At 35.5% G+C, this 27,510-nt stretch overlaps 1 protein-coding gene across 2 annotated transcripts in view; it reads left to right on the top strand.

Annotated features, from left to right (window-relative positions):
* Positions 1-27,232, top strand: part of RERG (RAS like estrogen regulated growth inhibitor) — a 106,669-nt gene extending 79,437 nt beyond the window's left edge. The window contains exons 3-5 of one of the 2 annotated variants that reach the window (XM_081248948.1): positions 15,405-15,461; positions 23,862-23,935; positions 25,480-27,232. In XM_081248948.1, coding sequence (XP_081105074.1) covers positions 15,405-15,461; positions 23,862-23,935; positions 25,480-25,887 — 539 coding nt within the window. In that variant the 3' untranslated portion in view covers positions 25,888-27,232. The remainder of the gene's footprint in view (positions 1-15,404; positions 15,462-23,861; positions 23,936-25,479) is intronic. The other variant, XM_081248949.1, reaches the window with a different exon arrangement.
* The last annotated feature ends 278 nt before the right edge of the window (positions 27,233-27,510 follow it).

The following is a 27,510-nucleotide window of genomic DNA, read 5'->3' as shown; positions in this document are numbered from 1 at the left end:
GTTAGAAAAAACTAAATAAAACTAATGGTGAAATATTAAATACTTGTTAATTGAACTCTGTTTCTAAGTCCTATGATGCCAATGTAGGTCAGTGAAATCCATTTTGCATTGCACACATGAAAAATACTAGAATATATATCACATATGGCTGAGCTGAAAGAAGAGTGAGAGAATACTGAAAAGGCAGAAATAACAGTGAGATAAAGAAGCTCTGAAACCTACTTATACTGTAAAATATCTAAACAACCTTCCAATTTCAGCCCTGAAATGTAAAGAGCTTCTAAATCATCACTCTTATCCTTACAACAGCAACAAAAAAGCTGAACAAAACAAAATCCATTACTTTTTTTGGTCCAATCAAAAAAATTGAAGTTGCTGAGCAATATACCATATCCTGAAATCTAGAGAGAGACAGGTGAATACAGAAAATTATAGCCAAGGTTAGCTTACCTAGACATAAGCTAATGGAACTATCACATGAACAGGCAAGAGAAAAAAAATCACATGATCACAATAATAGGTGCCGAAAAAGCACTTGACAAAATTCAACACTCATTCATGATGAAAACTCTCAGCAACCTAGGAATAGAGAGGAATAACTCAATAAAGAATATCTACCAAAAAAACACCCCAACAGCTAACATTATAATTAATGGTGTGACACTAGACATTTTCTTGCTAAGATCAGAAACAAGGAAAGGATGACCTTTTCACCACTCCTTTTCAACATTGTATTGGATATTCTAGCTAATGCAATAAGACGAGGAAAGAAAATAAAAGGTATACAGATTGGAAAGAAGGAAATAATGCCATCACATATATGTAGGAAGTCCAAAAGAAGAGACAAAAAGAAAGAAACCTCCTGTATATAATAAATGATTATAGCAAGGTTGCAGCATGAGATTAAAACACAGAAGTCAATTGTCTTCCCAGAAATAGAGACACAGATGTAGAGAACAAACGTATGGACACAAAGGAGTGGAAAATGGGTGGGGGGGGGAATGAATTGGGAAACTGGGATTGACATGTATACACTAATATATATATATATATATATATATATATATATATATATATATATATATATATATATATAATAGATAATAGGAACCTGCTGCATAAAAATAAATAAATAAAATAAAATTTAAAAAAAGTCAATTGTCTTCCTTTATACCAGCAATGAACAAGTGGAATTTGAAACTGAAAACATAATATCATTTTTTAAAATTTATTTATTTTTGGCTGAGTTGGATCTTTGTTGCTGCGCATGGGCTTTCTCTAACTGCAGTGAGCGGGGGCTACTCTTCATGGTGGTGTGAGGGCTTCTCATTGCGGTGGCTTCTCTTGTTGTGGAGCACGGGCTCTAGGAGTGCAGGCTTCAGTAGTTGTGGCTTGTGGGCTCTAGAGCGCAGGCTTAGTAGTTGTGGTGCACAGGCTTAGTTGCTCCGTGGCATGTGGGATCTTCCAGGACTAGGGCTTGAACCCGTGTCCCCTGCATTGGCAGGCAGATTCTTAACTGCTGCACCACCAGGGAAGCCCATAATATCTTATTTTTGGCGGTACGCGGGCGTCTCACTATTGTGGCCTCTCCCGTTGCGGAGCACAGGCTCCGGACACGCAGGCTCAGCAGCCATGGCTCACGGGCCTAGCTGCTCTGGGCATGTGGGATCTTCCCGGACTGGGGCACGAACCCGTGTCCCCTGCATCGGCAGGCAGACTCTCAACCACTGTGCCACCAGGGAAGCCTCCATAATATCATTTTTATTAGCACCCCGAAAATGAAATGATTAGGTAGAAATTTAATAAAATATGTATAAGATGTATATGAGGAAAACTACCAAACTCTGACTTTAAAAATCCAAGAACTAAATAAATTCCATGTTTATATATAGGAAGACTCAATATTGTCAAGATGACAACATTCCCCAACTTGACCTAAAGATTCACTACAATCCCAATCAAAGTCCTTGCAAGTTATTTTGTGAACATAGACAAACTAATCCTAAAGTTTATATGGAGAGGGAAAGGACCCAGAATAGCCAACACCATATTGAAAGAGAAGAACAAAGTTGAGCTGATACTACCTGACTTCAAGATTTACTATAAGCTACAGTAATCAAGACAGTGTGGCATTGGTGAAGTGTAGACAAATAGATCAATGGAACACAATAAAGACCAGAAATAAACTCACACAAATAATGCCAACTATCTTTGACAAAGAAGCAAAGACAATACAATGGAGCAAAGATAGTCTTTCAACAAATGGTACTGAAACAACTGAATGTCCACATGAAAAAAAAAATCTATATACAGAGCTTATACCCTTCACAAAAATTAAGTCAAAATGGATCATAGACCTAAATATAAAATGCAAAACTATAAAACTCCTAGAATATATCATAGGAGAAAATCTAGGTGACCTTTGGTATAGCAATGACTTTTTAGATACAATACCAAAGGCTCAATCCATGAAAGAAATGATTGATGAAAATCATTAACAACTTCTAAATTAAAAACTTCTGCTCTGTGAAGGACATTGTCAAGAGAATGAGAAGACAAGGCACAGCCTGAGCGAAAATATTTGCAAAGGATATTTTGATAAAGGACTGCTATCCAGAATATACAAAGGACTCTTAAAACTCAAAAATAAAAAAAAAACAATTAAAAATAGTCAGAATATCTGAAGATACCTCACCAAAGACAAAACACAGAAGCCAAATAAGTATATAAAAAGATGTTACACATCATATGTCATTACAGATTTGAAAATGAAAACAACAATGATAAACCATTCACACCTATTAGAATGGCCAAAATCTCACAGAAAACACCAAATGCTGGCAATGATGTGGAGCAACAGGAACTCTCATACTATATGACATTCTGGGAAAAGGCAAAACTATGGAGACAATAAAAAGATTAGTGGTAACCAGGAGTTAGGAGAGAGGGAGGGATGGCAAGGCAGAACACCTAAAACTGCTCTAAAAAATAAAGTCTATTTTTTTCAAAGGAATAAAAGATCTGAACAGACACCTCACCAAAGAAGATATATGGATAGCAAACAATTACATGAAAGATTATTTCCAACCTTATTTGTCATTAGAGAATTGTAAGAAAACAACAGTGAGATAACAATGCCCGCTTAATAGGATGACAAAAAAAAAATCAAAACAAAATAGACAATACTAAATGCTGACAAGGATACAGAGCAACAGAAACTGTCGTTCATTTCTGATGGGAATGCAAAATGGTACAGCCACTTTGGAAAACAGTTTGGCAGTTTCTTATAAAGCTAAATGTAGTCTTACTGTAATCCAGCAATTGTGCTCCTAAATATTTACCCAAACTATCTGATAACTTATGTCTACATAAATACCTTCATGTGAATATTTATGGCCAAAACATAATTGCCCCAAATTGGAAGCATCCAAGATGTTCTTCAGCTGGTGACTGGATAAACTGTAGTATACCCACACAATGGAATATTCAGCAATAGATAGAAATAATAAGCTCTCAAGGCAGGACATGACATGGAAGAAATTAAGATGCATATTTCTAAGTGAAAGATGTCAAACTGAAAAGACTATATACTGTATAATTCTAATTATGACTTGACATATTTACTGGTGGATAGGAGTGAATTTTTCCTTCTATAGTACTGGAATAGCTCCTTAACTAGTCATCCTGTCTCCAGCCTTACCTTGGCACTGAAATAGCAGTGGCTTTTATAAAACAAAAAGATGATCATGTCATCTTTGTGTTTATAATTCCTTAATGGCTTCTCATCATCTTAAGCATAAGTAGAAATATCTTAGCTTGGCTTATAAGTTGTCCATAGTGTGGGCCCTTTTCCAACCCAATCTCTAACAATTCCTCTCACTTACAGTCTTATTTTGCCAAGCTCTAGTTCTCCATACAAACTCTAACTTTTTTAAGGCTCCATGTTTTGTTTTTATCTTATGAGGTTATGAAGATAGCAATAGGAGTGGTGATGGGGCTACAAATGGAGACACCCAGTTGCTAGAGGTAAGTCTTCAAGACCAGAGTCATAGACATAGCCTCTTAAATCCATTTGTGCCCATATAGGCAGGAAGCAAAATGAGTCTGGAGCAGAGGCCACATGTGAGAGGAATAACTTATAAGATCCTTGGTTCTTTACAAAAGAAGGCATTCAGTGGGGATCATATGAGGTATTCCTCTGCTTGCCTGGGATATTTAGTCATTCTGAATCAGTTTTATGCTCCAACGAATTCCATATGTTTCCAGTTGCCAATTTCTTGTGCATTATCGTAATATAAGCATAGGAAAAGAAATTCAGACATTAACACCATACACGTTCCTCTTCCAGAAAAGAGTAAAAATTAAAAATTAGAATCTTATATCCAAATCTCTTGAAAAATTTAGAAAAATACTTAATACAAGACAGATAATTCTTCTTAAATATAATGGCTTGGTATAAAATATTATTTTAATGAAAATAATTATAAATTATTAAATTTAAAACTCTGGCTTAGGAAATTTGGTAATTTATTTCTTAAGGACCACTTATAATTAAATTATAATTAAATTGAATTATAATTAAAATGAATAATGATTAAAATGAATAATAATTTCCAACTTATATAAAAGTGGTTCAAATTCCTGGGCACAGAATCCATAGCTTTTGACTTATTAACCTTCAAAAACCAAATCCTTACCTTACCATTCCATACCAAAGTAAGTCAATTTTCAAGACTTGAAATGCACTGAAGCTAGACTCCAAGGCTAGGTTTTCAGATACAAAATAAATCATCTCCCTAATAATTCTTGGAGATTACACCATTTATCTTTAAAATTTTTCCTGCACAGAGAACTGACTTTAATTCTGTAACTCTTTCTCAGAGTGATATTTTTGTCAGAATGCAGGACAAGTCAAAATGTTCAGGCTTAAATAAACAATAATTTAAAAGCAATCCTTAGACCCCCATCTGGAACTAATTTACATCTCATTTGAACTTCTGGCATTATAAAGCATCCACTTTTATACTGCATTAATTTAAAATTTCCATTAAATTGCTCAATCTCCATGTTTTTATGGGGCTTGAATGTTTTTTATGTCAATTTATTTTGACCATCACAGGAACTAGAACAAGGAGTAGGGGATGGGGGATGGGACTGCTTCAGAAACTATGGCTACATGAACAAATTTTTGTCCCCTGACTAGATCTGTTAAATTTTTTAGTTCAGCTAGAAATTTTAGGAGTTGAGAAGGAAGAGAACATAAGAATCAAGAGAAGTCATCATGAGATGACATTGAAGATAGATAGCACTTCTGTGCTAAGTCCTCTTTTCTTTATCTACATTGAGCATCTTAACTATGCCCACTGCATTTGCCAATCACTAGAAAGTATCATTCTAGCAATGATCAACTGTCTCCAGCTTCATGCTATGATGTCAGCTGCCTGTGGGACAGTGCTTAGCAGTGACTGGGACATGACAGGCATTTAATAAATAAATGTTGAATGTATGATAGATGGGTAGATAAATAGAAGCATAGAAGATGGATGGATGGATGGATGGATGGATGGATGGATGGATGGATGGATGGATGGGTGGATGGATGGGTGGATGGATGGAGAGATGAGACTTCTCTACCTGGATGTTTTCATTAATGTCTCATGTTCAACGTGTTCAAATCTAACCTCCCTTGCACTCAACTCATTTCTCCATTATATTCTGCCTCAGAGAATAACTCAGACTTTTATTCCATATAGACCAATCCCTCTCCCACACTTTGTACATCTAATCAGTGAATAATTTCCATAGGTAACCAGCTCAAATTGAGCCATCTCCCTACTCAGAACCTCTGTGTGCCCATAGACTTCACAGTAAAATCCAAGCTCGTCAATGTGACATATAAGCTCCTTCATAGTCTGGGCTGTGAAGAACCTCACAACCTACCCCCTACATAGCTCCATCCACACACCACTCAACCTATGCTGAACCGCTTGTGATTCCTAAATGAACCAGGGTCTCCCATGACTCATGGGAGGCCTTTGAACATGATGCTCTTTGCTTGCTGTACTCTCCCTAAGTTAGCAAGTTCAACTCATCCAAGACTTAGATCACAATTTAGGTCTAATATGAAGTCATTTCAAAGATCTTGCTTAGGGAATCCTCTGTCTTGCTTTCTTTCATGTCTAGCACAGTGATAAATAAATATTTAATGATTAAATAAATGTGTGTAACTCTCATATATATGAGGAGGAGAGAAAGACTTAATGAGAGAGCCATACAAGAAGCATTTGAAAATATTAAATTTAGATATCAGTAAATCTGAAATCTGATTTCTGTGCACACATCTTTGCTCTGAGCCCCTCTCCTTAAGATCTGACATTTCAGAGGATGAAAAAGAATATATATGTATAATTGAATCACTTTGCTGTGCAGCAAAAATTAGCCCATTGTAAATCAACTATACTTCAATAAAACTTTTAAAAATTAAAAATTAAAAAAAAATCTGACATTTCAAGTCACACAATTTCTGGGTGCTTTTTTGTCATCTCACATCCAGGGCAACCTATTTCCATCCCCTTTCAGTGAAGAAAGGGCTTTTAGTCTGCTTTGACTAGGGGTCCTGAGATTCCAAAGTGCCACATTCTTGGTTTCAGCCATACTTGCAGCTGTTAAGCCCAAACTTCAAAGAGCTGTGCTGCCCCCCACAGGTTCTTCTAGATCAAGTCTTTGTGCTGAGATTTCTATAGTTCAGTCCTTGATTTGAGGCACAACGGCCCATGTTTCTTGGGGGAGGCTAGTGTAGTCAGAGAAAGAGAAGCCTGCTAAAAGGAAGAACATGAACTTGGGGCTTGGTGGTTGAAGAGAGACCCAGGAATAAAGTACAAAAGACCAGAAGTGTCAGATCCAGGGGGTGGGGAATAGGGAAATTTTATCTGGAGGCTTGATTTGACAGGAGGATGATTGAGGTCAGGGTGAGGGAAGGAAAAAGGTAAAACTGAACTTCCTCTTATATTTTAGCCAAACCCCATCCATCTCAAAGATGGAACAGAAGCAATCATAGGATTGACACTTTATACATATTACTCTGATTTTGTCTATTACACTTTCTCTTCTGGAAAACACAAGAAGGTTTTCTGGCTTTGAGGCACTTAAATCGGTTAGACTCACCTCACTCTGGCCTTCCTTCTTTTACCCAGGCATCATAACAGGACTTAGACAGTATTCTAAATTACCCACATGTCTTTTGATTTTTCCTGGAACATGCAAAAGTGCAAATTCTCAGCTCCTCAAAAATAGGAACCGTGTCTTATTTTCTGCACTGTCTTCTTCACTGCCTAAAATGTTTCCTGACATTCTATTCTGTGTTGTTGGAAGAAGGAACTTGTTAGTGACTGAGGAAACTAGTAAGAAAACAGTTGCTTATCATATACTACTTTATGTCTGTATCATTGCACACTTGTTTTTTTCTTTTGCTCCATCTTTTAAAGACCTTTTCAAGAGAAAAAAATCTTATTTATATAAAATTTCTTTCTTGCATTTTGAAATTCATATTCTCTTTCTGTGTTGCCATGGTTTCTGGTCATGGATATTTCCTCCACTGAGGATGAAGAAATCTAGTCATGAACAAAAAAATGCACTCTTCAAAGCATGCCTCTTTGTCAGATGTAAGCTCATAGGGAAAACAATTCCAACCATTCAGAATTAAATCATATCCATAGAAATAGTAAAATATAGTGGTAAATATTGGACATTAGAAAAAGCATGCATTTTAAAGTAAACAAACCTGGGTTCAATCAGTTCTGTCACTTGACTGCTCTGCAAAATAGACAAGTTTATTTACTTTTCAGTTCAGGTTTCTTATGTGTAAAATAGGAACATTAATTCCTACTTTTGAGAGTGTTTATGAGAAATAAATAAGCTTGTAGTCAATATTCAATACAAACTACCCTTTTGATAGTTAGCATTCCAGAAATTCCATTAGTGTCTTTATTTAAATCATAACTAAAATTTACTTAACGGTATTTTCTAAGAGTATATACACTTTAATCCAACAGCTCATATAGTTATTAAATAGGTACTTAGTTCTACAAAATTAATTTATTCAGCAATAAACTATCTCCACAGGTCTAAGGTAGAATTCGCTCTATTTCTGTAAGTAAGCTCATTTTTATTTCTCTGCTGCTTATGACCACTGAAGGTTTGGAGTTAAACTTAGGGCTGATAGTAGTATGAGGTCTGGGGCTGTGGTTTCCTCTGGCCCGAGAGAAGGGGCCTGTAGGTTGATGAATCAGGTTTTCAATAGACATCTGAAGTAGACATTGAACCTGAGAAGTGGTGCCATATATTCACTGGAAGTTCTGCTGTAAAGAAGATGTTTTCAGATAATAAAAACACACTAGAGTACCAACCTGAGTACAGTAGTAATACGGGGGCCAAATAATTTATCCAGATTTTAATTGTTTCCTCATTGGTTTCTTCAAATATTTATTAGCACATATCATGTATCAGGCAGTATGCCAGTCATGGGAGATAAAGGTGAACAAGGCTTAATCTCTGATCTCAGGTCACTCACAATTTGTAACACATAAGGTAGTATAAGTGAATAATTTCCAAGGCAGCTGTGCACGTTTTATAATAGAGAAGAAACAAGTGACGATTTCACATCACATAGGGAGTGATTAACGGCTTGGGAAGGCCAGGGAAGACTTGAAAGAGGAGGTGATCCTTCACTGGTTACCACAAGTAGAAATGCTCTGGTGAATAGTTACATTATCTATGAGTCTATTGCTTTCTAAATACATCTTTCTTTTTCCCTTTCATTGATTTAGTTCCATTCTGGGTTACCTACTTAATATGCTGGCTAGTTTTTAGCTTCTTTGGACTTTCCAGGGTGCAAAGTTAAAAAAGAAATCAGCCTGAAATTATTTACGGGACACTCAAAATGAGTAAGGATCTCTGCAATGTATTTAATATAATAATTATTAACCTTGAAAGCAACCTTGAAGAAACATACAGCAAACCACGTTCTGATGAAGCCAAATGATACCATGAGGATGATTGCATTTTCTCTCTCTGTGTTAGTACACCATGCATTACAAAATGAAAGGAGTAGGGTCAGTGCCCCACACAAAGGCAAGAAAAGAAGCCCAGGAATGTTCAGAAGCGTCTAGAAACTCACTTTTTTCTAGAGACATTTCAAGCCTTTATTTTCACCAGGGTTTTGATCCCTTTTTTGGTCACAAAAGCAGTTTTGGGTGACTAAACAATATATTTTCTTCAAAATAGACCCTGTTTCTAAAGTACATAGAACTTTCTCCCTGAAATTTTTCAAATTAAGAGTCTAGTAACAATAGAGGAGTGTACCAATAAGACTTTTCAGCTTTCTAGTGGCAAATTCCTCATCTGTAAAAAGAGGGGCTTCCACTAAATAAGAGAGGGTGACACACTGGTGTCAGACAAGAGTGGGCACATATTTCAGGAAGAAATGTAAATTATCTGAGCCTCCATTTCTTCCTTGAGGTACACACATACCTATAATATGTGTATCCATATACATAATCACATGCATATATTCCATGCTATGGGGCAATGAAGAGTAAACATATACATGTAAAGATATAGCACAGCACCTGACCTGATAGCACACACTCAATAAAGGAAGGTGGATAACAATACCGACAAAACTGCACTATTTTTTTCTTACTGTTTTCCCATTATAATTTTTATGATATTGTTTAAATTGAGGTTGTGCTTAGTGAAGTGAGGAAACCATTCCCAAGTGGTATTAAACTCTTTCCTCTTTCTCTTTTTCATTATTTTTCAAATATTTTACTTATTGTGACATTTTCCCTATCACTCATAAAATTCAAACTGAAAGCAATTTAGTGTTGACTTTTGCCACCCATTTAAGCTTGGTAATGTATACCATTGTTTCACATTTTTTGCTGGCCAAGTAGTTACACTGTAAGTAGTGTAGTGAAGTAGAAATGGGAAGAAGAGGAAAAGAGAGATGTTCTATCTTCTATGCATCATAATTTTGAGAAGTTTCACATCTGGGATACTGTGTAAGTTTATTATAATGTTTTTTCATGGTTTTTAAGCTTTAACATTTGTATTAAACATTGAGAAGTTTGGTTGTGAAAAAATAGGAAAAATAATTCAGATAATGGGCAGTAAATATACTTACAACCCAGAATGGACTCTGATTATGCTACTATTATCCATATCTGCTTTCTTTTCCTATAACAAAAGTTTTTGTTTGTTTTTCACAGAATAATTAAAACTCTTCATGAAATAATTGCTCTAAATTTAATAGACTCTTGTGGAAGGTCATTTAAAGTATTTAAAAGTTACCTGGTCTTACAATTTAAAAATAAATATATTTTGTATGAAAGTCTTGCAGGTTACAGAATAAAAACCATATACATCACTTAATACATATTCATAATAACTTTTCATTATGATATGAATGTAGGAGATAATGAGCACCATCTTAGCACTATGTGAAATTAAGGGTTTTCACTGGGTGTGTTACCAGGATCAAAGGCAAGTTCAAAAGTTAGTCAAAATGGGCAGGCGAAAATTAATGTTCCTTGAAGTACTCTCAATTGAAGCAGAAATTCTTTTCCTATCCTAAAAATTCTGACCTAATTATTTTAAACACTTTTCAGCTGGATTTTTTCCCAAGATAATCAATTGACCACGATTCTATAAGCACATGATAATTTTCCCATAATAAATGCTTATTGTTGTATGCTACTGAGTTTGGGGTTGTATTTGTTACGTGGCAATTGCTAACTGATACAGAAAGAAAGGAAAGGTTTCATAAAGGAGGTTATATCTGAACTAGATTTTGAAGGATGATTAGGATTTTATTAGTTAGATAAGGACTTTCAAGGCAGCAGTAGAAATGTGATTAGAGGCATTAAGAGATGAATATGCATGATGTTAGTAAGGAGTACAATCAGTCTGGTGGGGTGATGTAAGGAGTGCTATGGGAAATTATTGAAATTCATGTTGCAGAGGTATATGAGGATCCAGGAGAAGCAAAAGAATCAACTATGAGCTGCAAGGTGATATTGCTATCCATATATTATAGATGAGAAAGCCAGAGTTTGGAGAGGACAGGTAATTGGAAACTGCTTTAACTGAGAACACATTCAATATGCATCAGTAAAGAGATAAAAGTTCCTTTCAGACAAAAAGACTAGATTTTTAATAATAAGGATACATCTTTAAGAGACCTAGAGAAAAGACAATGATCACAAATATTTAGGGGGTCTCATATGCTTAAGTATCTTACAACACAGTTATATTATACAGATTGTTAATCAGGTTATTTCATGATTGTATAAGTGAAAAATAATGACATACATAACAGGATTTTTTTTAAGAATATGAGTCTAAAAAGTAACCTTTGAAAGTTCTGTCTGAATCTCTCTTGAGTATATCTCTTAAATTTTTTTAAAGTATAAGGATATCATGTGTGTTAGTTTTCATTTACCTTGAAAAGTTCATTTCTTTCTAAAAGTTGGTTTATTGCACAGATTACATCCAATCAATTTTCATTTAAAAATATCATTATAATCATTAAAGCTGGTACTTCAGATGTCTGCCTCATCGTGATAATGACATCAGCAATTATTTTGAAAAACTAGCCCAGTCTTGTTAACCTTTAGAAATAGTATGGCTATGTTAATATAGAAATTTTCCCTTCTAACTCTTGCTTATAAACAGAATTTTATCCTATTTATTTATTATCTTGATGTCACTTTTAATAATATTTCTTTCAATTAAGTTCTATTTAGTGAATTTTCCGTTTTGTTGGAAACTAGCTTACATTGATAATCATGACAGACAGAAAATAAACTAATCAACTACTATACTTATTATTGCTCATTCTGCTTTAGCCATACTGGCTTGCTTAATATTCCTTGAGCATATCAAGCACACATTCCTGCTGTAGGGCCTTTGCACTGGCTGTTCCCTCTTTCTGAAGCACTGTTCCCCCCACATATCTTCCCTCATCTCTTTCTTCTATCACCTTCTCATCAAGAATTACCCTGGTCACCCAATCTTAAATAACAACTCTCACATCTTCATCTCCCAATGCTGAATCCCCCTTACCTTGCTCTTCCTATTTTATCTGATAGCACTTAACACCTCTAACAGACTATTGTAATTTATTTATTATTTTTATTTTTTAAAAACTCTCTCCTCCTAGAAGAATATAAGCTTGGTAAGTTCAGAGATCTTTGTCTCAATTGTTTACTGGATTATTACAAACACCTAAAACAGAACCTGGCACAGAGAAGTCACTCGAAAAATACTTATTCAATGAGATGAGGTCAGCGAGCATTTGGGGAAAAAGATGTGAGAGATGGTTCAAGTTTTAACAGAATCATTGGCTGCTGTGTGGAGAGTAGTTTAAGGGAGTACTGGGGGGTGCAGTTAAAATAGGGACACCACTGAGAAAGCAATTGTATTATTGTTAAGCGGTAAAACCATGTGATGAGAGTAGTCATGGTGGAGGAGGTGAGACTTGGTAAGATATATCCCATATGAAAATTATATTTCATAATAAAATTATAATAAAACCAGGGACGAAATAATACTGGTGAAGTTTTGTAATTGCATCAATAAATGGTGAATGTCACTTACACACCTCAGACAATTTAAATAACAATAGAGCCTTTAGCAGATATCATTTCCAAAGATGTAAAATTATTTTCATTCTTTCAACTAATAATTTTACATTATGATATTATTGAAAACTTAATAATATATAAAATGCTTTTGTCTTTTCCATGAATAATCTGTGAGAGATGAAAACATGTTTTCAAAAAATGAATATATGACATGTCCATTTTTCAACATGGCTTTTGATGATTTTTACTGCATTTGAAGTAGATTGAATTTTTTTTAAATGTATGATTCCTTTGTTAAAATAACCATGACATAAAGATGTAGATCCCTTTAAAAAGAATATAAAAATGTGTAGATTGATTTCATTGATTAAGCCGAGCAGCACTGCCCATTGCAAGGTGGCAATCTGAAACTAAGCCCCAAACCCAGGAGTCAGCAGGAATGACGTTATCGACAACAAAAGGATAACTTATCAACCACAAAAGGATAACTCAAAGGTGCACCAGAATCATTTTTATATTCTTGGAACAAATTGTTTAAAACCAAATCCCAGAACTAACTTACCCCAATATTAGACAAAATTCTAACAAGCTTGTTAATATGGCTTATCCATCTTTGGAATAATAAAAGTAACAAAGTACATTTATAGATAGATTATTAGAGGTAGTCTCGGAAACCGTGGCAAAAAGAGAAAGCCATGGTATTTCAGGGAGGAAAAAGTTATATATGCGTGTATATGAAAAAATATATTTATATAACCAAAAATTAAAAATATGCAAAAGCAAGCCCTAGCACTTTAGAATTGTTTTGCCTCAAAGACTCTACAGCTTCTAAAAGTATCACCACATAACTACACAGGGCACTAATCAAGATTCTTAACTAAGATCCAGACGTTTAAGAGTGATTTAGTTCTACTCGGTATACTTGGTTTTGAAAGGCGAATGGCCTGTCTAAAACATTTTATAAAGATTTCTTTGAGAAATGATTAAATTTAAATGGTCTGGGAACTGGGGTACTTCAAACTTCAGTTATGTAAAAAATTTTGTTAATTTTAATAGCTCATGCCTTGAAGATGTCAGATAAATGAATTTTTCTAGGTCACAACATTTTGAGTTAAAACTCCATGTTCTGATAAAATGTGAAACTCTTTGAATACTGCAAGCAGTTATGTATACTAACACTGACAATTGAAAAACAGAAGAATATCCGTCTAGGGCTTACAGTTTCTTACATAAAAAAAAAAAAAGACAGTCTCAAGAGAGTGGACAGTGACAGACTCTGCAAGTTGAAGATCAAACCACAAGTACACTCACTGTGGGAAGTATTATAGGGTCAGTGGCCTTGCTACTTTAGGCACTGAAAATATTTTGGCTCAAATCTGGCTTTCAGATTGCTGCTTTCAGTCTCCAGCCAAGGCACGTTTACTTGTAGTGTGTTTTATGAGGTTTTCATTGCAATTTGCACTGGGATCTCTCATATAAACCACTGCGGTAGAGGGGTATATACCCTGTTGATCTTAACAGAGGCAACAGACAAAGGAGAGACTGACAGTGACTTTCAACTAAATAGTCTTGTTTCTCCAAGGATTATCTTTATAGACTACTACATAAAGGGCATTTCAGTAAAACTACCACAATAGATATTTTAAAATGATAAAATACAGTAGACATTGATTCTTTAGTTAGGGTCAGTGGGATCCCAGGAAGACCATCAAGGGTATTCAAAGGGCTGGTGAGCCTGCTGAAATTATATACTAGACTGTGTGTATATACATTTTTCCAGGGAAAGGGTCCAAAGCTTACATTCTATTTTTAAACTGTTTGTGATACTCTCCTCCAAAAAAAGTTTTTTTAAAGATTAAAAACCATTGTTTTCAACTATAATACAAGAATAAAAAAATGTTCAGCATTGTGTCGCATCGGTTTTTTAAGGACAATAGAATCCACCTCTCTCAAGCATCGCTCTTTTTCTGACTCACCTTCTAGTTAAATATTAGCCAGATGGCCTTGGCCTTAAATTCAGTTTAGACAATGGAGAAATTACAGGCTTCGGAAACAGCCTCTTGAATTCACATCCTGACTCAGCCACTAACTAGCTAGGTGAGCTTAGTTAAATGAGTTAACCTCTCAGAGCCTCAGTTTCCTTATCTGAAAAATGGAGTCAATCCTAGTGCCTGCCTCTCAGGGGTGAAGTGCTGGTCGAGGAGATCATGCAAGTGAAGTGAATAGCATAGTTCCAGATGCTGATCCTGACTGTAAGTACTTCATTGGCCTTACTTTTGAGAAGCTTTAATGATTCACTAATAAAATCTGTAATTTTGAATATTTTTTATAATACAAATATCTTTTCATTACAGTAAAAAGCATCACATTTTAACTGGTCTTTATCAATCATTATCAGTATTCAAACTTTAGACATCCATATTGTAATGCTTTATGGCTAAATTCATTGTTTGGCTAAAAACTATATGTGCGCATTTTCACATTGTGATGTTTTTAACTCTGTGACTAAAGGAACAAAGCTAAGATGTTCATTAATGCACAACAAACCATTAAAACATTACATCAATTTTTAGGCCACAATATGAAATTTTAAAAATATCTGAATAAACATAAATCGATATATTGGGTTTATATTGGGTTTATATGCCCAGGAAACATAAAACACATATAGTTGTATGGGCTATTTCTCTTTCCTGATGAGGGTAAGAACTATAAGAAAATTAACAAATTTGATTGAAATGTTGTTCTTTTTTCCCACAGCCCTTGTAGTGAGATTTCTGACCAAACGGTTCATCTGGGAATATGATCCCACCCTTGGTAGGTCAAATTTTGTTTCCTCCTTCTCTCCGATCAAAGTTTTGACCCAAAAGAGAGAATGACATTTTCTGTTGCAACATTTTTAAGCATCTTGCAGCTATTTGGGAAGTGCTTTATCAAATCATGCGAAGAAGCCCTGTAAGAAGACGGATGTGTGTTGCATGCCATCTGTGCTTAGAACCCTGTGGAATTTTAATGCATAGAATGAAATCAGGTCAAACCAGAGACAAGAAGGAAATGGGTACAACTTGATGCTCTTCCATCAGTAAACGTAGCATCATTCTAGTGGGAAAAAGAGGATGCAGTGGTCGTGGCTAACTGGGTGTGGGAGAGAATGGCATGGGAAGGGGAGGATAACAGTAATATAAAACTTGTGAACGCTCATTTTGGGAAAATGTATAAATAAACTATGTTTCTCCCCCTCTTCTCTCTAATGCATCTGATTTAAGCCTATTTTAAAAATAAAAAAAGAAGCAACGAAAATTGATATCTGTAGATCTTGAAAGTAGCAGTAGTGTTAATGGATGAGGTATCCGTCACATGTATTTTTCATGGTCCAAAGCAGAGTACTTATTCGTAATCTATTTAGTTCTCATCTTCAAAATAACACTGAAAATCCATGGGTTCCAAATAAGCTACGGTTTGACTCTGAATTAAGCCTTTGAGTTTTTGTTTATTATGCTTCGGGACCTCAGTTGGTTTTGTAAAGGTCAACGTCTTTGAAATCCATATGAAGAGGGAGAGGCATACATCATTTCATTACCAGGCACAGTGTCCCAGACCGAGCTGGCCTTACTCAGAATGATGAAGTGGGGCAAGGTGATTCCTGGTTTGTTTTTTGTTTTTGTGTTTATACTACAAGGTTACACACATTCCGTTTAAAAGGGGGCTTTCTTTCCCCTTGTGCCTCCTTTCATTGCTTTCACTCATTCACCTGACAAGTATGTATGAAATGCCTCCTATGTGTCAGATGATTCTAGGTGCTGAGGATAAATCAATAGGCAGAGGGAGAAAACATGGGCTTTGGTTGAACTTACAGCCTAATGAAGAGAGAAGAGTCAAAAAACAAATATATACATGTCAAATAGTGATAAGCATTACAAAGGGAAACTGAACAAGGAAGGGGATAGAGAGTGATCTTATATTTTATCTAATCTTTAACTTTTTAACCTATAGAATTTATTTTAGTGAGAAGTAAAAGGTGAAGACCCAACATCTTTTCCAAATAGTTGACCAACTGTCCTCCTATTATTTATGGAACAATCCCCACTTTTCCCCACTGTTTCCAATGTTGCCTTTTTTTCATACATGGGATCATGTATGTGAGGATGCAGTTCTAGATTTGCTTTTCACATCCAATGCCAGTACCACACTCTTTTGATAATTGTATGTTCCTGAGAACATGTTGAAACCCAGTAGAGAAAGCCTTCCTCCTTTACTTTTTTACAGAATTATCTTGGCTACTATCTCTAGTTTATTCTTCCAGGTCAGTTTTTAAAACTCTATCATAACATGACATAATGTTTATTGGAATTGCATTAAAACTATAAATTACTTTGAGAAGATTCACAGCTTTAAGATATTTAATATTTTAATGTAAGAGAACAGCATGTCTCTACATTCATTAATCATCTCTGTTTTTGCTTTTAAATAAAAAGTTTTTCAACATCAATAATTTTTGACATGTTTTAACATAGCCACAATCTAATCTTAAGATGATATATGTGGATCTAAAAATGTACTTGGTTTGAAAAAATCATTCATTATCTATTGTTTGCCCCACCTAAGTAAATGCTTACTCTCCTCTTATATTTTTATTACTTATCTAAGTTTTATAAAGATTATAATTCCTGAGAATCTTAATAATTTATGGGAGTTAATAAAAAATACTAATGTTATTTAGCTGTACCAGTACATCTCAACGAAAGATGAAGCTTCTAAAAAATGACCTCATAAAATTTTTGAGCTCTCTCTGAATATGTTCTAGTAACTAATGTTACTTTTTAATTAGTCTTGGGTGAACCATTTTCCCTTTGGTTTTATTCCTTCTGAAAGATGATAGCTATTAATAGAAATCTCCTGCATCAGTTATCTGTAACTCGGGCTTCCTTCACTAAGAATAATGAAATTTTATTGAGTGACCTTGTACCGCGCTGCTCCAAAAGGATTGCCGTTGCTAGGCAACAAGAGTGCTCATCTGACTTCAGGAGTATCAGATAGATGACTCACTCCCAGGTGAGGCTTTCATTCAGTCACCCTGGAAACTGGATGTGTGTGTGTGTGTGTGTACACTCATGTACTAGAAGTCACTAATGTTCTAGCCTACAGGAGTTTCCAATCCATCTGATTCAAGATGAACCAAGCATTTCCTGTATGTAACTTCATACTATTATTATAGAGTTTCAAAACCACCACCCAAAGGGAAAGCTACCTTAGAAAGTAAAATGGCATATTTGCAAAAAACAGTTTTGAATTCTGAATGCACAGCCTTCCTCAAAAACATGGGGCCTTTTTTCAACAGAATTATCACTCCATGAGAAGCTGAAGACTATGAACACTATTCAACATGTTAACAACACGGGAACATCTATTGCTCTGAGATAATTCTATAAAGAAAATGCTTGCTACAGATAATTCTTGCTTCAGATAATTCTATAAAGAAAGTAGCAAGTGATTCCCAAAATTTAGATTTTTTTTTTTTAAGGAGAGGAACTATCACAGGAATTCCAATTAGGGATGCAGGCTCAGAGGGTGAGGGAGAATTAAACTCACATTCTGGTGGCACTTACATTTCATAAAAGAAGGAAATATTATTAGCCTCCAAGTGTTTTGAAGGATATAATCTAAGAAAAAATTCAATCCCTTACATTGGACAATTTTAGTTTTCCTTACATTTTTCTCATTTTGCCATGGACCAGTGAAATCTTTGTCAGAGGCCAGAGCTGGTCTGTGAATTGCATTCGAAAACCACCACTGAAGCCTATAGGATTTGGGACTTGGACCACCTAACCAGGAAAAACCCGATTGTTGGAGGTGGCAGCAGTGTTCTGGGTGCAGGACAGCTTCTGTGTTCTGATTAGATTCCAAAAAAAGAACTGAATCTCTACCTCTGAGAGTCATATTACCTTCTGAAAATGCTGATCATGGTAGAGAACACAGACAAAGGCTTAGATCGTGTACAGTTGTGTGTGTACGTGTACTTCTGCTTGTTGGGGGCAGTTGGAGAGAGAGAGAGAGACTACTGCTACCTAGGAGGCACCCTACTCTGTGTTTGAATGGATTATGGTGTCTCTACTTGGTTAGTAAAGGCTCAGACAAGAGTGAGGGTAGAAAGTGGGAGACATATTGGACACACTGCCACTTTGATTTTGAGATTGGTTCTTCCTGCCTGTATTATAATTCCCTCTGCTTGGAAAGGCTCATTCTAACAGAGAGACACACCCAGAACAAATGCTCTCAACTGGACACTAAAGCAGAGGTGCTCAGACAACTCACAGAACTATTTAATATTGGCACAGCAAGGGACTTTGAGATCGTCATTTGGCAAATAAGGAAGCAAGTCCAAAGAAGTAAATTTATCCAAGATTACATGGCTAGTTTGTGGTTAGACCAGCAATAGAACTCCAGTTAGTACAATTCCCACTATAGTATAAATCAACATTACTAACCGTCATTGTTACTGTACTAGCCAAATGTCCATATTAATATGTTGAAATTTGCAGAAGAGCTAAATTAGTGAAAGGATTAATCACACAAAACATCCCTTTGAGCATCAGTTTCTTTTAGTATACAAAATATACTTGTTTATAAAATGGTAATGAATATAGGTTATAAATCATGTATCTCTCATATACAGTGAACTTCAGATATATGTTTAATATATATATATATTTAATATGCCTAATTCCATCTTGAAACTAATACTGACCTTACAGTATACAATATTTGGTTCATTTCAAAGTATCTCTCAAACAATCATTCTCCCTACCATTCAAGAAAAAAGACTAAAAATTATCATTCTCTGTTAGTATGAAAAAAAGAAAAGTGTTTCCACCCTCCAAACACATACGCATTTATTCTTATGTTTTAGAATGAATAGTAGAGTTTCACTCCAAAGTACTTAGTACATTTTTTAGAGTTATCTTCGGATAATTCTAGCACACGGATGTACAACGTTTTGCCTCTGTAAGCAATGTTTCCACTGTTTTACATGTAGACATGGGTTCCTAATGAGAGAGAGAAGGGGCTTAAAGAAAAAAAATGCTTCAAATGGCATAAAACCAGTGTTCAGCTCAGATGAAATCACTGCTGCCACCCGCTGCTCTGTCTGTGGCTAACATTCCCTCATTTCCTGCCTTTCAACGTTTCCGTTTCGGTTAACAAACAGCCAAAGAATCGCACAACTTCATACCATTTTCATTATATTTTATTCCCCCCCCCCTACTGTGACTTTCTCTGGTTGAAATACATATCCTATTTATCATGGGGGCAACTGAGAAAAATGTCCCTGTTTGTCAGACAACTTTTGGTGCAAAGAGATGGGCTAGAGCCCAGAACTCTGTTTTCCAGGCTCCAGGGCTGATGCCAGTCCTTTCAAAGGGAAGGCAGCGCAAAGGTCACCACTGCAGAACAGTGGAGAGAGAAACAAAAAGGGCATGGATCCTAGCTGTGTGCTGCCCTCTGGCCTCTCCTCTTCAGGCTGGAGCACTGAAGATGAAAAGGAAATAACTGAGAGAAAACTTCTAGATGAGTAGTTACTGTAAATAGTATTTTAGAGCATTCAATTAGACAAAATAGTAATCTCCCATTTAACATAGAAGAGTAGGGGGATGGAATGATCTAGAATTGAGAATCATTGTACATACCACAGAAGGATTATGTATTATAGGAAAATGACAGTAACATAAAATACACTTGTTAAAATCTATTGAACATAATCCCATTTTCATTTTTTAAAATGGAGGAATAGTGATTTACAATAGTATATTAGTTTCAGGTGTACAACATCGTGATTCAATTTTTTATAGATTACACACTATATATAGTTATTATAAACTATTGGCTATATTCCGTGAACTGTACATTTATTTACAACAGTCAAAATATAGAAGCACCCTAAATGTCCATTGCCAGGTTATCATTTATATGTGGAGTCTAAAAAAAAAACAAAACGAACAAAACTTCATTTTAAAATTTTATTTTTCAGAAAATACATTCACAATGGGCCATGCCTATGGCAATGATCATTACACACAACTGATGGCAGGTCGAAGGCTAGCTTGGCTAGCTTATGCTCCTTAGTTAAGTTTCCTTTCTGTGGTTTCTATTTTGAGTAGGAGATTTGATTTACAACAAAGTTACTTAAAAATGTGGTCAGAAAAGAACTGTAAAATAGTTGATGAGCTGAAGAAATGAAAGTCAGAAACATGAGACAGATAGAGAGGAAATGAAATAAAAACACTGGTTTACTGGCTACCCTGATGAGAAACTTCTAGGTTTTAGTTAGTTGCTTGGTTAGTGATTTGGGTACTTGAAGTGCAAATAATTGAGTTAATTGAGTTAATACTTAAGTTAATCATGCTGCTGTTTTCCTGGCACCATGTCATGAGTATGTGAAGCCTTTATATTATTTCACTTTATTTTTCCTGCATCCCCTCTTCTGACATCATTGCCCTCCTCTTTCCCATAGGTACATAATCTAATATGGTTGCTACTTAGCACAGTGGTTCAAAGCCTAAATTCCTAAAGCCAGTCTTCTGGGTTCCAGTCTCAACTGTACCATTTACCACCTAACACCTGTGTGACCTTCAGCAACTTATTAAATGTTGTTGTGTCTCAGTTTCTTCACATAAAATGGACCTGATAGTAATACATATTGCATGAAATATTTGTAAGGAATAAATGAGTTAACATAAGTAAAGCATTTAGAACCATTCGTGTTCAAATGATAAGCAGTGTGTGCTAGCTATTACATATTTTTTGAAAAAAATATTTTTCTATATATGCATATACTTTAAGTTTATATACACTTTATCATGCTGTAGATCTACCTATAGGGGTAATCATGTGGGTTTTTTCTTTAGTCCTTGAATGTGTTAATTGCAGTAATAGTTATAAACACTTTGCATTACTGAAATAAACTCTACTAGTTTATGATGTACTTTTCTTATTACACTGTTGGATTCAACTGGGTAATATTTTATTTAGAATTTTTGAATCTATGTTTAAGAATAAAATTAGCCTACAATTTTTTTCTCTTTTCTCTTCATATTACTTTTGCAATACTTCTTGTTGGAGTTCGTGTAATGGGTAGCTATTCTTTTTTTTTTTTCTAGAACAGCTTGTTTAATAGCAATCTCCGATAAAGCCAATTGAGTGTAGTTATTTCATTATGACAAAGAGAAATCTACAATCAGCATTTAAATTTCTTTACCCACTATTGATCTACTTGTGTTCTATTTCTCATTGCAACAATCTGTGTATTTTTTTCTCTCACAAAATTTATCAAGTGTTTGAAATTTGTTTGGTATACAGTTCATAATATTATTTTATTTTTCGTACTATTTCACTGGAATGTGTAATTATTTCCCCTTTTTATGCTAAGTTTTGTTTGATCGCACCTTCTCTCTTAATTTACTAGTCAGTATTGCCAGATTTTTACCTTTCCTCCACCCACCTTTTTTTTTTTTTTTTTTTTTTTTTAATTTTTCAAGCACCATGCTTTGGTTTTGTTAACCTTATCTAATTTTTTCTACTGTTTTCTCTTTTACTTCTTTCCTCATATCTTCTTGGATTTATTCTGTTTTCCTCTTCTAACAGTTGAGTTGAATAATTTGCTCACTTTTTTTAGTTCTTCCTTTTTGTCATGTCATCATTTGGAGTAAGACAAGTACATTAGCTCACTCAAACCTGCCTCTGGTCTCTTCCCCCTCCTCCAACCTGATATATTGTTGTTATCTAGACCTGTAATTTTGGATTGCTTTTGTGGTAGTTTCATTGCTTTGCATGACTCCATTAGGATCTTGAATTCAGTTTTGCTGATGAGAAGCCCAGGGTCAATCTGAATCACATGATTTTGTAGGTGATGTGCTTTTTTCCTTTAGATCCTTTAAAGTTTTCCTCTTTGTCATTGATATCCTTACATTTTGTTGTAACAGGTTGATACATGGGACTTTTTTCCTTGTGTGTCCTGTTAGTTCTTTTTTAAAATTTATTTTATTGAAGTATAGTTGTTTTACAATATGGTGTTAATTTCTGCTGTCCAGTGAAGTGATTCAGTTATACATATATACATCTTTTTCATATTCTTTTCCATTATGGTTTATCACAGGATATTGAATATAGTTCCCTGTGCTATACAGTAGGACCTTGTTGTTTATCCATTCTATACTGTCAGTCCTTTTGATATGAAGTTGTTCAATGTCTCTCATCCTGGGAAATTCTCAGTCACTACAGCCTCAAATATTTTCCATTCTTCTATGTATTTTATTCTCTCTTTGAGGCTCATTTTATAGTAGAAAATAGCATGTCTATTTCTATTATCCATATCTCTTATATTTTACTTTCACATTTTCCTTCTTATCATTTACTAGTGCTTTCAGGGAGAGTTCTTCAACCTGAACTTCATCAACCTGATCATTTATTGAGTGCTTTATGACAGTTGTTCTAGTTTTCATATAGAGCAGCACCATTTTAACTTCTGGTTTCCATTTCATATTCAGGGGCACACTCAGACACCTAGTGCTCTTGCCCCTGCTAACTTCTCCTGACTCCAGCAGAGCTTGGGGACTACTCTGCTATTATCCTACAAGCCTCCAGCTGGTATTGAACTGCTGCCATTTTTCTACTTTGAAGAGGCAACATGAACTCTGCTTTGTTCCCTCTCCCCTCCATGCTGCCCAGCCCTCCTCCATGTTGGGTAACTGTTCCTCACCAACCCCCAGTCACTGGGGTCCAACCACCTTTTACTGCCCCAAGGGTCCCTCATAGCTTTACACAGTCATTTTTTATATGGATAGCCATCCACTTCCCTCTAATGTTTATTACATTCCTAGGGTTGAGGTCTAGATAGAAATGAACAGCTTCTGTCTATATGCCATCTTGTCTGGAACAGGAATTAACATGATTCCAGAAACTGGATTTTTAGGAGTATCAAGGTAGAATGCACTTGTGGGAATCACTTTCTCATTTTAGGATGTAGAGGCCTCATTCTAGAAGGAAGAGAGCATCAGGAAGCTGGCCTCATAGGAGAATAAAATAAGAGGCAAAGACTTCCTGGGATGCATATTCCGTTATGCTATAAAAACAGACATACTCCTGTGACTAATTTGTAATTCTAATCATCAAATTAAATCATGCACTTATTTACTTTTTCACCTTCTTTTTTGCTCCTTTCCTCAGAATCAACCTACCGACACCAAGCAACCATTGATGATGAAGTTGTCACCATGGAGATACTAGATACTGCTGGCCAGGTGAATGAGGAATAAGCTAAAATATTTTCTGGATCAAATAAAAATGAGATGTGCATAATGTGAACAAAATTAAGATATTTTTCTATAATTAAGTAATGATGCCTAAAGACTTTTTAATTATCTAGTTATTTTAAATACAATATTAACTTGTTTGCAACAGTATTAACTTATTTGCATATGCATCCTTATGTAAATTACCCAGTACTCCAAAGGGGTTTTGAAAATATCATAACATTCACATAATATCATCTAGAATAGAATTGCCCACCTATATTTTGGGGAGTTGGAGAGATCTCCCAAAACTCCCATTGGAATGCTGTGATAAAGTTAAACAGATATCATTACTGGAGAAGTTTTCAGAGCCTTAATATGTTTATGTATAAGGGGAATCTTTAAGAAATTTACTATATATTATATTCTAAACTTATATGACCTTAGAATCTTTTTTTAGAATACTTTATTTTAAGAATCCCTTCTGTAATATTCTTTTCAGACCTCACCACATCCGATTGAAAATTTGAGCCGCATCATTGAACAATAGTAACTTATTTTAAAATGAAACTAATATAAATTTGTTTTGTAGCCAGTTGTTCTGAAATTATAAACAAGTTCATAGGTAGGTTTGGTTCCCAAGATTAGGCATGACCACTAAGAATGAGAGTTAGGCAGCTGAAGGATTTCATGGTGCTTTTCAGTTACTTGGGATCCCAAGAAGACTTGAGTTAAAAGTATTTAATCCAAGAAATATACTTGCAGCTAATTATACAGTTTTCCTTCTCATCACTACCTGCTCCCTATATATGCTCTCACCTTCCAGCACTGATTCTAAAGAGAGGCAGCAGGGAAATACTTTCCTGCAGAAGTCATTTGAGCCTATAAAGGCAATGCATTTTCAAATCACACATGCTACCTTCTTAGGAAGGAGGGATCACCTACTTTGAGAATCACTGCAAATGAGGTTCTGTCATTATTGGGACCGCATAATATTTGGAGGGTGTTGAGATACAAAAAGAAGCCAAAATCCCCTGGCTTTGAGTTTGACTCTCTATACAATTTTTCACTGTTTTTCTGTCCTGGGGGCTAATTGTCTCTAATCTGAAGAGAGAAAAAAAATTAAAAAAAAAAATCAAAACCACTTCACTATGCCGTGCCTCTAATTCTGATCTCAAAGGATGGGATAAGGTCTACTTGTCTGTTACCTATTGGTCAATTCTTTATTTGTGATGAAAAGTCTCAGAGGCAATATGCTCAACTAAGAGTATAATTTCTTTATAGTTCTTGGGATTACACACTTAATGATGTGGCAAAAAACAATTAGAAGCCAAAAGTTAGGTTCTATGCAGTTAGAAAATGTCTAGTTCCCTAAGTAGTGCTTTTACTCCAAACTGATTGAGAAGGTCAGCTTGTGCAGGCAGACTACCAAGAAATTTTAATGACACTGAATATAAGGAATAGTCATTAAGGGATCACCATTAGCATTTGCAGCATCTATCCATGGCAATTACTGCCAGGTCTCCCGACTGCTGTATTTTCCTTGCCAACAGGAAGACACCATTCAGAGGGAAGGACACATGCGATGGGGGGAAGGCTTTGTGCTGGTCTATGACGTTACTGACCGAGGAAGTTTTGAGGAAGTGTTGCCACTTAAGAACATCCTGGATGAGATCAAAAAGCCCAAGAATGTGACTCTCATCTTGGTTGGAAACAAAGCTGACTTGGACCACTCCAGACAGGTTAGTACAGAAGAAGGGGAGAAGCTGGCCACAGAATTGGCATGTGCTTTTTATGAGTGTTCTGCCTGTACCGGGGAAGGGAACATCACCGAGATATTCTACGAGCTGTGTAGAGAGGTACGTCGCCGGAGGATGGTCCAGGGCAAGACAAGGCGACGCAGCTCCACCACGCACGTCAAGCAAGCCATTAACAAGATGCTCACCAAAATCAGCAGTTAGGCAGCTCTGTTCTTGTGAAGTCCCTGTTCAGGTGGGTTGGGTAGTTGGAAACACTTTCTTGCCCTTTTTCCCTTTTTCTCCCCCAAAATAAAAGAAAATACTCCATTCTTTGTTCTGACTCTGGGAAACATCTGGGCTTCCCACTGGTCCCAGCCTCCCATATGTTGGGAAGTTATAGAGTGTTTTAATGCAATTTCAGTGCTGACAATCTCTCTTTTGCCTGCTTGAATAAAATATGCTCTACTGCAGTTTGAACATGTAATCACCAGATTCTGAAATGGCTGTGTTCATATTAAGCTATTTTTAGGCATCTTCACCTTGCTTCGATAGGTGGAAGTCTTTTCAAAAACATTTTTAAATTCCATTCCTTGTCAAAGTCTACAAATGATCACCCTAAAAGTCTAAGATAATAGAAAATACAGTGAATACACAGGAAGAGTACCTAAGATGTTGGACCAGGGAATAGAGCCTTAGTTTCTATTTGAAATGAGGATTTTTCAGAATTATCTTAAATCATCTAGTTTTTCTTTAACCCTTGTTTTGTTCTTAAATTCAAACATGCTCTCACAAAGTCTTCCATTGTCATAGAGAGTTTCATTTCAATTTGAGTTGGTTCTCTCCTTGATCTATTGATCATTGCACCCTAATTCTTCTTCTGTGGCTCCAACAAGATTTAATTATAACAAAGGCAACAGGGTCCCTCAATTCAAATACTCCTGGACCATTTCTCACCAAGCCCAGGGTGATGTAAAGACAAAAGGAATCCTTTCACTAAGCCCTGACTTTATTGAATGCTAATAGAGGATTTGGAATTAGAGGTGTCTGGTTCATTTCTCTCTCTGCTTATCATCTTAGAAGAAAGACAACATTCAAAACAACAGGAAAATTAAGAATGAGGCTTAACTACCCTTCCGTTCGGGAGCCCAGGCTTTGTGGCAGGCACAGTAAGAAGAACCAGCCTCCGATTCATTAAGTTGGCTATGTGGCTTCTAATATTTCAGATAAATTAATTCACTTAGGAGAATTCAGAAAAGAATGAGTGATTAGAGTTCACTATACCCGAATAAATGCGTATAAAACAGATTCTTATATTGAGAAAGTACAGTCTATAATTGATAAAGATTTATGATTCTTTTTTCCCTATTATGCCCCCATATATCAAGATTTGGGCACTTTATTTTAGAAGAAAATATATATCTTTTACATATGTGTGTATTTATAAATGCATAGATATATGTATAAAAATTTGTAAGAGCTGGAGGCTTTAATTCACCAATGCATTTGGACAGTTCAGTGTAACTGACTATTTTATGTGAACATAATAAAAAGCATAATTTTCACATTCTGTCACATTCAGGCAGTCTTTCTTGTGATAATATAAAAGTTTGTAGTTTTAGGAGAGACTTCAAGAGATTGTTGGATTGCAGAGCTGACGAATCAGTGAATATGATATAGAAAAGAAGCACCTGAACAGCTCTGTTCTTGTGAAGGTCCTGTGGAGGTGGGTCAGGTAATTGGAACCACTTGAATATAATAATAGCTACATTTTTAGAGTGCTTAGGTGCTATTTTAGGCACCTTATATATTATCTCATCATATTCTCACAGTACCCCATGCAAGAGA

This window comes from Mesoplodon bidens (genome assembly GCF_964165515.1).
Source record: "Mesoplodon bidens genome assembly, chromosome: 11".
NCBI classification, from domain to species: domain Eukaryota; kingdom Metazoa; phylum Chordata; class Mammalia; order Artiodactyla; family Ziphiidae; genus Mesoplodon; species Mesoplodon bidens.
The sequence above is the reverse complement of the archived record's forward strand: the minus strand, read 5'-3'. Positions and strand labels throughout refer to the sequence as shown.